The sequence below is a fragment of the Stomoxys calcitrans genome, chromosome 3 (assembly GCF_963082655.1).
Source record: "Stomoxys calcitrans chromosome 3, idStoCalc2.1, whole genome shotgun sequence".
In the NCBI taxonomy this organism is placed as follows: Eukaryota; Metazoa; Arthropoda; class Insecta; order Diptera; family Muscidae; genus Stomoxys; species Stomoxys calcitrans.
The window spans coordinates 112060778-112077321 of record NC_081554.1 but is presented as its reverse complement, the minus strand read 5'-3'; the positions used below and the strand labels follow the sequence as shown (position 1 = coordinate 112077321).

Genomic DNA, 16544 nt, shown 5'->3' with positions numbered 1-16544 from the left:
CCTTAGACCAGTACCGGGTGGACGCGGTTCTTAGAGACTGGATAAACCATATGCTAAGGAACAGGAGGATAAATTGTGTAACCCATGGCATAAATATAAGGGAGAAAGTGGCACAGGGCACGACACAGGGGGCATTTTATTGCCACTCCTATGGGTGACCACCATAAATGACCTATTGCGGATGCTGACTGAGGAGGAGGGACATGACCCTGTCTACGCAGACGATGTTATAATACTTCTAAGCGATAAGGATACGAACGAGCTATGCAGAAGGGTCTTAGGTATGACATATGACTGGGCTAGACCAAGAGGTCTCAATGTTAACCCAGAGAAGACTGAAATATGACTGTTCACGAGGAAGACGAAGCCAATTAAAAGTACCACGTTTCCTCAATAAGACGATTTCGATATCTGACAAGGTAAAATATTTAGGTGTGATCTTAGACATCAACCTGAATTGGAAGTGTCACATTCAGGAGCGTACTGAGAATGCTCACAGATGTTGGGCACTATGTAGGCGGGCCGTAGGATCGAAATAGGGCCTGAATCCGAGGATAGTCCACTGGCTCTACTTGAGCGTGATACGCCTCAGTAGTTTGAAATGAAATGTAGTGAAATGCTTTCGAGAAAAATACAACATAAGGACTATACAACAGATTCAGAGAACATGTTGTCTTGGCACAGGCGGAGCAATGAGGACCACGCGCACTAGGGCACTGGAGACTATCCCAGATATCGGACCCATTGACATACAGATTAAGTGTGAGGCAGCCACTGCGGCTATGAGACTTAAGGCGATGGGAGAATGGATTGAGGATAGAATCCCCTACCATCGCGGTATAATCGAGGCGACGATAGGAAACCTGGAGGAAAGCGAAGAGGTTTCCGATGGGATATCTGAGATGAACCTTGAAGTCGAGTGCGAGGCACTGCTGCCATCGCCACAGTCTTGGGTTGACGGAACCCTAGTATTACCATTTGGATGGATCAAAGTAAGAGGACAGAGTGGGCCTGGGAGTTTACATTGAGAACCCAGGGACTGAGATCTGTTTTAGACTGCCTGACCATAATACGGTCCCGCAGGCGGAGATCCGGGCGATCAAGGAATGCGTGAAGTGGTGTGGTGCTAACGTGAGGACGTCGAGTGTGAACATCTTTACAGACAGTAAAATCGCCATAAGGGCAGTAACAATTAGGACGGTAAGGTCACCAATTGTCTTGCAGTGTAAGAAAGAGATTAACCCCTTCTCTGAGGATGGCAAAATCCGCATCGTTTGGGTGCCGTGCCATAATGGAGTAAGGGGAAATGAAAGGGCGGACGATTTGGCGGTGAAGGCCAGAAGACTGCCGTCAATAAACTTGGTTAACCTGAAGCCGTTCGGGTCGACGCAGTCCGAGTTAAGGGAGTGGGCGACGAATGCGAATGCAACATTGTGGAACAGCGAAACGGTCGGTAGGACGACGAAAATCCTATGGGGGGATCCTGACCGTTAGAAAACAAGGCTATTGCTGAAAGGGAGCAAGAGGAGGTCAGTATAGCTATTGTTATCATAATGGGACACATAGGACTACGAGCTCACTTATGTAAAATAGGTGCGGCAAGTTATAGCATGTGTCGGGCATGCGGGGAAGATGATGAGACGTTGGAGCATTTCCTTTGTCATTGCCCGGCTTTCGTACCAGACATTAACCAACTTAGGGGAGAGGTATTGAAAACAATTAAGGATTTTGTAAGTAGCACGGAATTCCTAACTTAAAATTTTCTTTTTAGAGGTCACTTCATAGTTTTTAGAGCACACAACAAGCCGATTACCGGCTTAGGTGTATGTCCATTGTGACATGGGGCGGATTAATATCTGCACCCTCTTTTCAACCTAACCTAACCTAACTTTTCCGAATGTAAATGACAACAACATATTCGGTTAAATTAAGTTATTCGTTGCAATACTAACTAAAACGGAAATTGTATGCATATGACTGACATCGTTGTTGAGCTTACTCTTTGTTTGTGCTCCGTTAGGAATTCAAATAATAAGATGTTGGTTCAACAACAAGAGGCAAAACAAATTTATTTGTTATGCAAATGATTGGCACAACCAATAGATTGAATGTGAACCTCTTCATTTAATGCTTTCAATAGTATTGTAATCAAGTTAACTATTGAGCTAAGAAAATGACTGATCTTTCGTCCTGACCATTAATAATTATTTACCACTAGCTGAACAAGAAAAGGAACAAAAGTTTCCTTGGAACATTTATTTTCGACAATTAAAGATCTTTTAATGAAATACCATGCTAACTTGACAAAGAGTTTAACAATATAAGTGCCTTTATCTGAATCCCATATGATCTTTATTGGTCTACGAATTTAAGTTTGGATGTAAGGTGTACTCCATTCTTAAAATACTTCACTTCAGCCCTTTATTCTCATGATTTCTGATTTAGTGGTGTTTTCGGTGGAGAGGTGGTCCTTCAGATACTTGGCCCTGAAAGAGTATCAGCATCGTGCTCTTCTCTCAAATACCATTGGCTTAAGAGGAGTTTACAGGATGGACGTCCCCCAAACACATGGCCCAAAAATGCAAATGCAAATTTTGCCCATGAACATTCCACTAAGGAACAGGGGCAAACTCCTCACATATCAATGAGTGCAGTCCGATTCAAATCTAAGCTCAATGATAAGGGGACTCCTTTTTTTAGCCGAGTCCGAACGGCGTGCCGCAGTGCGACACCTCTTTGGAGAGAAGTTTAACATGGCATAGTTTCCAGCATTAGGAGGGGAAAACCATCGCTGAAAATTTTTTCTGATTGTCTCGCCAGGATTCGAACCCAGGCGTTCAGCGTCATAGGCGGACATGCTAACCTCTGCGCTACGGTGGCCTGGCATGGCCCAAATATAGGTTTTCAAAATCATTTTCTAATCTCAAATACCTTTCATTTGAGCCACATATTGGCATGGTCGAAAAATTTTTTCCCTTTGGGGGTGTTTTGGGAAAGGGGTAGACCCCCAGAAAAATGGTCCCGAAAATGGGTATCAATTCTTGCTCTACCCCCCAATACCTTTCATTTAAGATCCACATTGACATGGTCGGATGGATTGGGGTGATCCCCCAAACACTAAGCCCGGAAAATATATCAGCAACGTACTCTATTCTCATATATCTATATACCATTTATTTGAACCCCATATTGCCATTGCCATCAAAATTGGATATCAAATTCGTTTTCTAATCTCATTTAAACTCCTTACTTGGCAAATATATCCGGTTTGGGGTATTCGTGGTCTACTCCCACATACCTTTTATTTGAGCCCCATATTCCATAGTCGGCAAAAATGAATTGCTTGGGGGGTGTTTTGGGCGATGGGCGGCCATTCAGTGAGTTAGCCTTCAAAATATATGTCGGATTCGTGTTCCACTTTAAAAACCCTCTTATTTGAGCCTCATAATGCAATAGTCAGAAAATACTTACTATTTGGGTGGTGTTGTGGGAGTGGGGTGGCCCCATAGACACTTTTCCCGAACATTGATATCAAGTTTGTGCTTTACTCCCAAAGACCTTTCATTTCAGCCCCATATTACTATGGTCGTAAATTAGTGCCCTTGGGGGGATGTTTTTGGGGAGAGGCGGCCCCAAACACTTGGTCTCATATTTGGATATCAGATTCGTATTCTACATTCAAATACCTTTTATTTAAGCCCCATATTTCCATGGTCAGTAAATAAGACCAGTTTTGGGTGCGTTTTGGGGAAGGGGGGACCCCCAGAAACGTGGTCCCACATTTGGATATCAGATTCGTGTTCTGCTCGCAAATACCTTTCATTTGAGTCCCATATTGCCATGGTCGGTCAATATGTCTGATTTAGGGGTGTTTTGGGGCTTGGGGTGGACCTACGTTTTCTTATCCTAAATACCTTTCATTTGAGTCCCATATTGTCGTGATTGGTCTAAATATCTGTTTGGTAGGTTTTAGGGTGGGGCGGCCCCCTAGGTACCCCATCCGAAATTTGGATACCAAACTTTTATTTTTAGGTAACTATATGAGAGCACACACAACTTCGCTTAAATCGCACCATCCATCTCCAAGATCTGGCGTTTCTGAATATTAGGGTAAGGGGGAGGATCCGCCCCCCTTCAGATATCAAAAAATCTAGTACGCTATTTTCACCACGGGGTCATTATGCACCATCTGTGAAAATTTCAAGAAAATCGGTTCAGCAGTTTCTGAGTCTATAAGGAACACACAAAACAAACAAACCTACAAACAAACACAAATTGATTTTTATATATAAGATTATCATCAATTCATACCAATAATCGAATTCCAACCAATGACTTATCAGGGTGCATGTCAGTTGTGCGATTTACTTATTTCCTAAGCTAACCCAAACTAACATTTAAATTATCATTTTATTGCATTACTTTATTTCAGCAACTGCAGCGTGTTCAAAATATGTGGGTTTGACAAATACGGGCTAGTGATGCACATGAAGCTGAAAAGACATACTCGAAATATGTGGAAAAACGAGAGGAGTAATGCCCAACAGAAGAATAAATATCCAGTAAATCGACGCTATGGAATGACAACGACCGCCTCTTTCCGAACGGGAAATCAATCATTTGCTGCGTTTTGCTATCATATAATGCCAGGATATTTCCTATGCATTGGCATCATACTAACCTTTGGAATGACTGGTGAGTATGATTAGCTTTTACTGATTCACAACGAACGGGTTTTTGAAGGTTCCTATCGCACAATTTTTTTAATTTATTTTAAGTGAAAAGCATTCAAAACCCATCTTTTCCCTCTCTTTACAAAAGTCGTTGCCGTAGAGTAGGCGTGGGTAATCGTAACAAGCATTGGAAGTGTCAACGTTTTTGTGTCACTAAATTCTTTGATATGAATCTGACGATTTAATTGCTTGTGCATTAAACAATTTAACGTGATTTCTAACTGATGCCGTCGTTATGCAATTCAGAAGTACTCCCCTTCACCGTGCTATCAATGCCATCATCAACGACATGGTCCTTGATGTATTACTGCTTCTCTGAATGCATTACCCTTGTGCTGCTTAGGCATCTTTTCAGTAACATACAAAAGAAAGGGGGAATAAAAAATTTGTTGTTCCTTATCGCGATGAACTGCAGGCAAAATTAATGATGATTTAAATCCTAAATGGAAATTGTTTGAAAGATACGAGAATGTGCATCTACCACAAACCACCGTCTGTCTATACAGCGCAGGAAGTGATGATGTTCGAGAAGATGTGGATGGCGCTTTAGACACGTGCGGATTTATTCACATTGACTCATGCTGAACGTACCTTCCCCATTCCGTAAGTAGATATTACTTTTAGAGGCAAACTGCAAACGTTTTGCGAACTGAATGTAATCTACTCGAACTGGATGGGCTGTGCAATTTTGTCATCAGCGTCATCCACAATGTATCACACATCACCTTAATACATACTTACGCATATCATGAGTCTATTGGGGATAGAAACCTACCCCATAGTACTTTTTATTGTACCTCTGGAGTTCGTCATTCGTACATAAAGACCCCCTATATTACTAAATACTAAATTTCCCATTAAGATTCCATTAAGGAACAGGGGATACTTCTCTCATATCAATGGGTGCAGTCCGATTAAAATTTAAGCTCAATGATAAGGGGCCTTCTTTTTTATGCCGAGCCCGAACGGCGAGTCACATAGCGGCACCACTCGATAGAGAAGTTTTAATATGGCAGGATACCTCACAAATGTAGCCAGCATTAGTGAGGGGATAACCACAGCTGAACATTTTTTCTGATGTTCATACCGGGATTTGAACCCAGGCGATCGGCGTCATAGGCGCACATGCTAAAATCTACGCCACGGCAGCCTCCGTCCCACTAATTATACTAAATAAAAACTTCCATTGGACTAGATTTGCTTCCAAACTCACTCAAGTTTTTATACACTACACCACTACTGTGGTACAGGGTATTACAACTTTGTGTATTTGTTTGCAACGCTAAGAAGGAGAAGATGAGTAAACCGATCAGCATCGAATCACTTTCAGATTCGATTAAGCTATGCCCGTCTGTCCTTCTGTCTATCTATGTATTCTTGTAATCAAGGCACAGGTCAAACTTGTTGTCCGGTTGTCGTCAAATTTTGCATAAGTCTCTTGCTTGATCCAAGAACTAATGCTATTAGCTTTGAACAAAATCGTATCAGACTAAGATATAGCTCCCTTATACATATTCCATCCGATATGGATTTTTAAACTGTAGTAGGCACAATTTTAGTCGTTTCTTTGCAAAATTTGCACGTGATGTTTTATTTGATGTTCCAACACGTGTGCAAATTTTTGAAAATCGGATCAGATTTAGATATAGCATCCTATACCCTACACCACGACTGTTGTACAGGGTATTATAATTTTATGCATTTGTTTCAAACGCTAAAGAGCAGGAGAGCTCAGAAGAGAGTTACTTTAGCCATGTCCGACTGTCCGTCCGTTCGTCTGTGAGTCCAGGTATTTTTTTAATCAAGGTACAGTTCGTATTTAATGTTCAATTGTCACGAAATTTTGCACGTGTCACTTTTTTGGCCCAGGGACTAACACTATTGGTTTTGGAAAAAATCGGTTCAGATTTAGATATAGCTCCCATATATATATATATATATATATATATATATATATATATATATATATATATATATATATATATATATATATATATATATATATATATATATATATATATATATATATATTCAGATTTTGATATAGCTCCTATCTATATGTATCGCCCGATTTGAACGTAAATGACCGTAGTGACTACAATTTTTAACTGATCTGCACAAAATTTGGCATGGATTGTTTTGTTTCTAATCTTAACCTAACTGCAACATTTCTTCAAAATCGGTTCGTATTTGGATATACAATAGCTCCCATAGATATGCATCGCCCGATTTACACCTAGAAACTATACCGTAGCAACAAATATTTTAAACCGATCTGGTCAAAAGTTGACACGAATTTTTATACCCTCCGCCATAGGATAGGGGTATACTACTTTCCTCATTCTGTTTGTAACTACTCGAATTATTCGTCTGAGACCCCATAAAGTATATATATTCTTGATCTCCGTCCGCCTGTCTGTCGAAAGCACGCTAACTTCCGAAGGAGTAAAGCTAGTCGCTTGAAATTTTGCATAAATACTTCTTATTTGTGTAGGTCGGTTGGTATTGTAAATGGGCCATATCGGTCCATGTTTTGAAATAGCTGCCATATATACATATAGACCTATCTTGGGTCTTGACTTCTTCAGCCTCTAGAGGGCGCAATTCTTATCCGATTGGAATGAAATTTTGCATGACGTGTTTTGTTATGATATCCAACAACTGTGCCAAGTCTGGATTAAATCGGTTCGTCCATAACCTGATATAGCCATATAAACCGATCTTGGGTCTTTATTTCTTGAGCCTCTAGAGTGCGCAATTCTTATCCGATTGGAATGAAATTTTGCCCGACGTGTTTTGTTACGATATTTAACAACTGTGCTAAATATGGTTCATAACCTAATATAACTGTCATATAAACCGATCTTGGGTCTTGACTTCTTGAGCCTCTAAAGGGCGCAATTCTTATCCGATTTGAATGAGTTTTTGCACGAAGTATTAAGTTATGATATACAACAATGGTGCCATGTATGGTTCAAATCGGTCAATAAACTGAAATAGCTGCCATATAAACCGAGCTGGGGTCTTGACTTCTTGAGCCACTAGAGGGCGCAATTATTATCCGATTTAGCTGAAATTTTGCATGAGGTCTTTTGTTATAACTTTCAAAAACTGTGCTAAGAATAGTTCAAATCAGTTCATAACCTGATATAGCTGCCACATAAACCGATCTGGGATCTTGACTTCTTGAGCCTCTAGAGGTCGCAATTATTATCCGATTTGCCTGACGACGGATTCTCTCATGACCATCAACATACGTGTTTATTATGGTCTGAATCGGTGTATAGCCCGATATAGCTCCCATATAAATCGATCTCTCTATTTTACTTCTTGAGCCCCCAAAGGGCGCAATTCTTATTCGAATTGCAATTGTGGTCCAAACCGGACCTTATCTTGATATCGCTCTAATAGCAGAGCAAATCTTTTCTTATATCCTGTTTTGGCTAAGAAGAGATGCCGGGAAGAGAACTCGACAAATGCGATCCATGGTGGAGGGTATATAAGATTCGGCCCGGCCGAACTTAGCACGCTTTTACTTGTTATACTTTTCATCAAATAATTGGGGCATATAAATTTCTACAAACTGTTTGAAGTATTTCGAAATATTGATCTAAGACAAAATAAATTAATAATATTGATCGGCATGACATAAAAAGTCGACCTAGGCCTTTCCGTCTGTCTCTCTGCCGATAGCACGCTAACTTTCGAGTATATCAAAATTTTACAAAAATACTTCTGTTGTTGGATTTACGTTGCAAAGAACAATGAGATTTTGTTTTTTAATAGAAAAACCAAACAATAAAGACCCATTAAAAAAAAGGCAAAATCTGCGAAGCAAAATGCAGTGGGTGGGCTACAGTGATCGCGATTTCGGCATTATCAGTAGAAATCAGATTTTTTTTCTACTCCTTCCTACATTTAAGAGGTTGTAATAGTAAAAGGTACGTCGCTCTCATGCTTATTGAAAGGCTTGTTGAGAATGATCCTAAAGCTTTCACCGTTTATAAGAGAGTCTCCCTTAATTAGGCATGGAGATTTGCTGCATATGCTACCCCGTCTAGATTCGGAAACGGCACCGCCGTCAGCCAAAAGACTGCGGTCACATGGAGGGCATCTCAAGTTGAAAAGAACTAAGGCAAGCAGTAGTAGTATGGGTCCGAGAACCTTTGCTAATGTCGCTAGGGAAGCTTGATTTAAGTTGTCGACAAGGGTGAAGAACAAGGCTACCTTGAAACAATTGGAGTGGGATAGCCAATGGACTGTCACCTGTATACTCCAATGCCCTTACGTAATTTCTTGGGCCTTCTCAAGATTGTGACGATGCAGGCTGGTATCGGAGCCGATACAAACTAATTGCCTTCAGGGATCAAAAATTGGCGAGATCTAGCAAGACGCATGGATACCAAGGTTCCCCCACTTTGGATACCTACCGCCACGGGTATATGCAAACAAAATACGTTGAAAATGCAGCCTTGGAGAAAATACTGCAGAAGTGGTCCCTCTGCTAAATATTGTAGAAGAAAGGAGGATTAGGATATAATTCAACACATTCCGCACGACTATACCCTCTTGATCAAAAATGGAACTGGCAATTGCGAAGGATGGATAATGTCTATACATTATGGTCTAGCGTATCCTGTTACGATAGGATATACGTATTCAGAAGTCAGAGAATATGTGGACAATGTCTAGTGAGGAAACACTAGAACCACTCGTTAATACACATATCCCAAAAAACTCTATAAGGGACAACATGGCGCCAGAAAAGATTGCCACTGGTGTGTATTCGTCGGGGGTTGTTGAAGAAATTGTGTCTGAGTCAAAAATCCTTAGGGCGATTAAAAAGGTTTGACTTCTTTAAATCCCCAGGCCCTGACGATACATCGCCGGTGTCCGCCAGACTGGCTCCTTGGCTTAGGAAGATATACTCTTACTATGGTTGCATCAGCGTGTCGTATTGGAACCTATTGGCACTACGATATCCCTGGTAATAGAAGTTTCATAGACTTTTATACGGATGGTCCAAGCTAAATGACCAGGTGAGCTTTGGGGTGTACTCTAAAGATCTAGAACTGGTCATATCGAAAAGGTTACCCGACCACTGCAGTGTGTATCAAGCGGAGATCCTGGCAATTAAGGAGGTGGTGGAATGGCTAAGATATAATGTCATAACGACGATTGGCATATATATATCTCAGACAGCCAGACTGCCATTAAATCCCTGGAGAACATATTTCTGAATTCAAAACCCGCACTCGACTGTCGCAGATCTCTCAACGGATTTGCGAAACTGTTCAAAATTGAACTGTTCTGGGTGCCGGAACATCCATCGAATTCCCAAGGAATTATGGAGCACACAAGCACGAGACTAGGATCTTCCTTCTCCAGTTCCTGTAATATCACAATGGACGAATATGTCCAATTGAGTCCGATGGCAATCTGTCACTTAGATCTAACCTAAAAAAGCAAAACCTTAATTCATTTCAATTTCTGTAAATTTTAAGATTTTTCTAGTAGTGCACTGAACTGAAAAATTATACCCACGTTTTGTGATGGGCACACTATAAAATTTTAGTCACTACTGGGTCCAGAATAGTCCCATCTGCGGTGACGTTTGGTTATAAAACGAGAGCAAAACTTGTTATTGCTTGCAAAATGGTGCCATGACAGTAGCCTCCAAATAAATCACACCTAATCGAAGAAGAAAATGGGCACAACATTTAGGGTGCTTTTACTAAGACCCCATAATAAATGCGCGCCAAATTTTGCTAATGCATCCCGAAATTAAATGCAGTTTGTGACCCAATATTAAATCAGGGTTAAATTTCATTTTAGAAACTGAAGTGTATTTTCGTAATACAATTTCACGCCAAACATGAAAATAAAAAAAGACGCCAAAGTTTGCATAATCACCCCAAATACTTCGTTTTTGTGTACAGTTGATGTTGAGGGTGTAAACGCATTAAACAATTTGGGGAGTAATTTCATAGATGATTAAACGAACTTGAAAAAGTAAAAAGGCGTTAAGTTCGGCCGGGCCGAACTTTGGATACCCACCACCTCGGGTATATATGTAAACCACCCTTCATCAAAATCCAGTAAAAATTGGACACATTATGTCCCATAGCAGTTACATCGAAATATAATCCTGTTTGGACCAAATACTATTTAATAATATAAGTAAATGTTCAATTATGTATAACAAAATATTGGTCCTTTTAGTAGCCATATCTAAAAATAAACCGATCTGAACAATATATGGATGTCGAAAAGCCTAACATAAGTCAATGTGTCAAATTTCAGTTAAATCGGATAATAAATTCGCCTTTGTTGGGGCCTAGACTTTAAATCGAGATATCGGTCTATATGGCAGCTATATGCAAATCTTGATCGATCTAGACCAAATTGCAGAATTATGTGGGGAGGGGGGGCTTAACTTAACTCTCTGTCCCAAATTTCGGCATCATCGGACAATAAATGCGCCTTTTATGGCCCACAATATTAAATCGAGAGATCGGTCTTTATGGCAGCTATATCCAAATCTGGACCGATATGAGTGAAATTGAAGAAGGATGACTCACTGTCCCAAATTGCCGCGACATCGGACAATAAATGCGCCTTTTATGGGCCTAAGACCCTTAATCGAAGGATCGGTCTATATGACAGCTATATCCAAATCTGTACCGAACTGAGCCAAATTGACAAAGGATGTCGAAGGGCCAAACACAACTTACTGTCCCAAATTTCGGCAAAATCGGATAATAAATGTGGCTTTAATGGGCCCAAAACCTAAAACCTAGATATCGGTCTATATGGCAGCTATATCCAAATCTGGACCGATCTGGGCCAAATTGACGAAGGATGTCGAGGGGCCTAACACAATTCACTGTCCCAAATTTCAGCAAAATCGGGTAATAAATGTGGCTTTTGTGGGCCTAAGACCCTAAATCGGAGGATCGGTCTATATGGCAGCTATATCCAAATCTGGACCGATCTAGGTCACATTGACGAAGGATGTCAAGGGGCCTAACACAACTCACTGTCCCAAATTTAAGCAAAATCAGATAATAAATGTGGTTTTTATGGGCCTAAGACCCCAAATCGGAAGATCGGAGTAGAACACGTATCTGATAAACAATTGATATGCCCACCCTCCAAAAAATCCCTCAAATCGGACGTATTTACCGACCATGGCAATATGGATCTTAAATGAAAGGTCTTTGGGAGTAGAGCACGAAATTGACTTTCACTTTAAGGACCAAGTCTCTGGGGTTCCATCATAACCCCAAACAGGACTTTCACTTACTTGGGGTTTAAATAAGAGGTATTTGAGTGTAGAGAAACCCACAGGAAAATTGGAATAAATTTTTAGCCGAAATTAGGCAAAAATTTCCAAATTTAGAATCCTCCTCCGCAACATAGCATTACTGCCGAACGGCACAATGGATTGAAATGAACATGGCATCAGTCGAAAGATATTTTTCCAGACAAACAACGAATATGTACGAAAATTGATTTTCGTTTTAGAAAAGCCATAAAAATGAGGAAATAATTCACAAAAAAATAAGAAGCATAATCACAGTAAATTGTTGTGTTAGTTTTTATACCCTCCACCATAGGATGGGGGGTATACTAATTTCGCCATTCTGTTTGTAACTACTCGAAATATTCGTCTGAGAACCCATAAAGTATATATATTCTTGATCTTCTTGACATTTTATGTCGATCTAGCCATGTCCGTCCGTTTGTTTGTCGAAAGCACGCTAACTTCCGAAGGAGTAAAGCTAGCCACTTGAAATTTTGCACAAATACTTCTTATTAGTATTTGTAATGGGCCATATCGGTCCATGTTTTGATATAGCTGCCATGTAAACCGATCTTAGGTCTTGACTTCTTAAGCCTATAGAGTGCGCAATTCATATCCGATTGGAATGAAATCTTGCACGACCTGTTTTGTTGTGATATCCAACAACTGTGTCAAGTATGGTTCGAATCGGTCCATTACCTGATACACCTGTCATATAAACCGATCTTGGGTCTTGACTTCTTGAACCTCTAGAGTGCGCAATTCTTATCCGATTGGAATGAAATTTAGCACGACGTGTTTTGTTATGATATCCAGCAACTGTGTCAAGTTTTGGTCAAATCGGTTCATAATCTGATACAGCTGTCATATAAACCGATCTTGGGTCTTGACTTCTTGAGCCTCTAGGGGGCGCAATTCTTATCCGATTGGAATGAAATTTTGAATAACGTATTTTATTCTTACTTTCAACAACTGTGTAAAATAAGGTTTAAATCGGTTCACAACCTCATATAGCTGCCATATAAACCGATCTGGGATCATGCGATTTGCCTGAAATTTTGTACGGCGGATCCTCTCATGACCATCAACATACGTGTTTATTGCGGTCTGAATTGGTATATAGCCCGATACAGCTCCCATATAAATCGATTTCTCTATTTTACTTCTTGAGCCCCCAAAGGGCGCAATTCTTATTTGAATTGGCTGACATTTTACACAGGTCTCCAACATATAATATAATTGTGTTCCAAACCGGACCATATGTTTATATCGCTTTAATAGCAGAGCAAATATATATGAAAATTATTTTCCCGAAAAGAAAATCCGTGAAAATGAGGAATTAATATTCTATAAAAGAAGGAAAAACATAAACACATCTATTTTTTTGTTGCTTCTTATTTAGGCATCCGTTATTTGTCTGAATGCAAGGCCATAGTTTGAAATATGAGTGGTGAGAGTGCGAGAGGTAACTGGTGTGTGGTAGTGTGATGCGTGTGGGCCTACTTGGTGTTCTTTGGAATGGAGGTCAGTCAGTAGCTTAAGCTGCGGCTATGGACAATGACGTTTGCGGTTTAATATGTTTGTGGTTTAATATGTTTAAACATTGTAGTTAACATTAAAAGGAGTCAAAGTAACTTATTTTGTGGCCACACTATGCACTTAATGAATGAAATAGCTGGCGGAGAGTCAAAAGAAGTAAACGAAAAAGTGTGCGGTATTTTTGCTTACATTATGTGATGTTTTAAGGCAAAAAATTAATATCTTTTTGAATGTTTCTATGATCATGTGATAACAAAAGTGCATTTAATATTGCAATATCAAAAAGGGGTAGTGTGAGGGATTGCCCTGCCTCTGAAGAACCCAATAATGGAAGACAGAACGAATCTGACATAAAAATATGACGTCAAGTGATTCCTTAAACCACCTATCATGACAATGCATTCAACTTTCAGAGAGTATTACTATGACAAAAAGGGGCTCAAATTCAAGGTATTTGAGAATAGAGTAGGATTTGACATCAACATTGCTGGCCAACAATTTCAATGGCCTCCAAACCTGCTCGAAAGGACATTTAACAAAATCGGGGTCTAGGAGTAGAGTACAAACGTTACATTGAATCATTTAACAAGTGGCTGAGAGGCCGCCTTATACCAAAGTTGACACGTAGCCCAATAATGGCGATATGATGGATATATGGCAGAAGAGTAAAAATTTGTTCCACCCACATGTAAATGCACTAAACAGTGAGTATGGTAAGCATCTGAAGTAGTTATATAAATAAGGCTCCAGGAAGGTTATTCGAGACATCGAAATTGGGAAAGATACTTACAGATTCACAGCAGCCTTGGACATCAATGGGCTAAATCATGCACTTGTTAATGTCCCACAGGTTCCAGTTGATCCCAACTTCTACGATTTCAATGTCTCCCCCTCCATCGATGATGAAACTGGTTAAGGCTTCCGCTGTGTTGGTCCCGTCGATTTCTTTGAATGTGCCGTGACTGTAATGTCTAAAGCTGTCGGATGTGATGGTACAGATCCTAGATTTTTAAGGCTCTTGCTCCCGCTTATTATCCCTCATATTACCTATATTTTCAATAGGGTGTTGACCACAAGCTATTTTCCATTATCCTGGAAGCATGCCAAGTTCACCCTACTCCCTAAAAACACCAAGAAATATAGACCAATTGCGATCCTTTGTTAGCTGTCGAAAGTCTTCCAGAAATTGTTGTATTTGCAGATGTCATCTTTTGTATGTGAGACAGACTGGGTTCCGTCCAAACCACAACTGCGTATCTGTCTTAGCAAACATCACTGAGAGGATCAAAGTCAGTTTAGAGAATGATAAGATCAATTTTCTTGTTCTTCTTGATCATTCTAAGGCATTTGACACTGTGGATCATTCCTTGTTATGAGCTAAGATGAGACATCTTTCCAATTTTTCTTTTATGTCCGTTTGTCTCATTTTATTGTACCTATCCTAGCCAATGGTTTGTGCCTTAATCTTTTTAAGTCTATGTGTATTGTTGCCACAAAACAGATTGTCTCGTTTTTCATGTGATGCTAGATTAGAAATTGTTCCTCATGCTAAGAATTTGGGCTTGATTATTAAAAGCACTCCTACGTGGACTAATCATATGGGCTCCGTTGTTGGCCAGGGATATTCAAAATAGCATGCTCTTTGGCCCACTCAGTTGGTTACACCGCTGCGGGTTAGGTCGCTCTTAGCAAAGACTTATCTTGTTCCCGGCATTCTCTACGGCTGCGAGTTCTTTGTTTATTGTGACTCGGTAAGTAGACGCTCTAAATACTTAAAAGGAACCCCTTAAATAAATCCAAGTTAGAAAAGGAAAATTATTATCTGGTATTTTGTCCCCACCAAGGTTAGGTTAGGTTGAAAAAAGGGTGCGGATATTAATCCGCCCCGTGCAACTATGGACATACACCTAAGCCTGTAATCTGCTTGTTCTGCGCTGTAACTAATAAAAAGTAACCTTGAAAAAGATACTCTAAGTGAGGAATTCCGTGCTACTTACAAAATCGTCAATTGTTTACAATGAGACGCCCCTAAGTTAGTTTATGTCTAGTATTGTGTCCCCAGCTAAGTGCCGGTATCCGTTAGATGCGAATAGGGGATATTTCAACGTCTCATCATCTTCCCCGCATGCCCTACATAAGCTATCACTTGCCGCACCGATTTTACATAAGTGAGTCCTATGTGTCCCGTTATGCTAACGAGAGCAATACTGACCTCCTTCTTACTTCCTTTTAGTAATAGCCTGATTTTCGCGCGATCTAGATCCGCCCATAAGATTTTTGCCGTCTTACTGACCGTTTCGCTGTTCCACAGGGTTGCATTTGCATTCGTCACCCACGACCTTAATTCGGACTCGACCCGACAGGCTTCGGGTTAGCCAAGTTTTTTGACGGCAATTCTCTGGCCTCCACAGCCAAAATGTCTGTTTCTCATTCCGAGTTACTTCGCTATGGCCCGGCACACAAACGATACGGATCGTGACATTCCCCAGAGAAGGCGTTAATCTCCTTCTTACATTCCAACACTGTTCGTGATCACACCGTCCTGGTTGTTATTGCTCTTATAGCCATTTTACTGTGCGCAAAAATGTTCATACTCGATGTTCTCGAGTTAACACCGCACCAGCTTACGCATTCCGTGATCGCCCGGATCTCCACCTGCAGGTCTGTATTATGACCAGGCAGTCTAAAGCAGTTCTCAGTCTTTGGGTTCTAAATGTAGACCCCCAGGCCCACTCTGTCCTTCTTCCAGATGGCAATACAAGGGTTCCGCAAATCCCAGTCTGTTACGCTGGCGGCAGTGCTTCGCACTCGACCTCAAGTGTCGTCTCAGGCACACGACCGGAAAACTCTTCCACTCTTTCCAGGTTTCCTATCTTCTCCTCGAGTATACCGCGATGTTATGACCTGCTCCTATCCTCTATCCATTCTTCCATCCCATTAATCTCATAGCCGCAATGGCTGCCTCA

At 40.6% G+C, this 16544-nt stretch overlaps 1 protein-coding gene across 1 annotated transcript in view; it reads left to right on the top strand.

Annotated features, from left to right (window-relative positions):
* LOC106093635 (cell adhesion molecule Dscam2) overlaps positions 1-16544 on the top strand; it is a 367625-nt gene that overhangs the window by 76313 nt on the left and 274768 nt on the right. The window contains 1 exon segment of the mRNA XM_059365962.1: positions 4433-4695. Within this exon segment, the coding sequence (XP_059221945.1) occupies positions 4482-4695 (214 nt within the window). The 5' untranslated portion in view covers positions 4433-4481.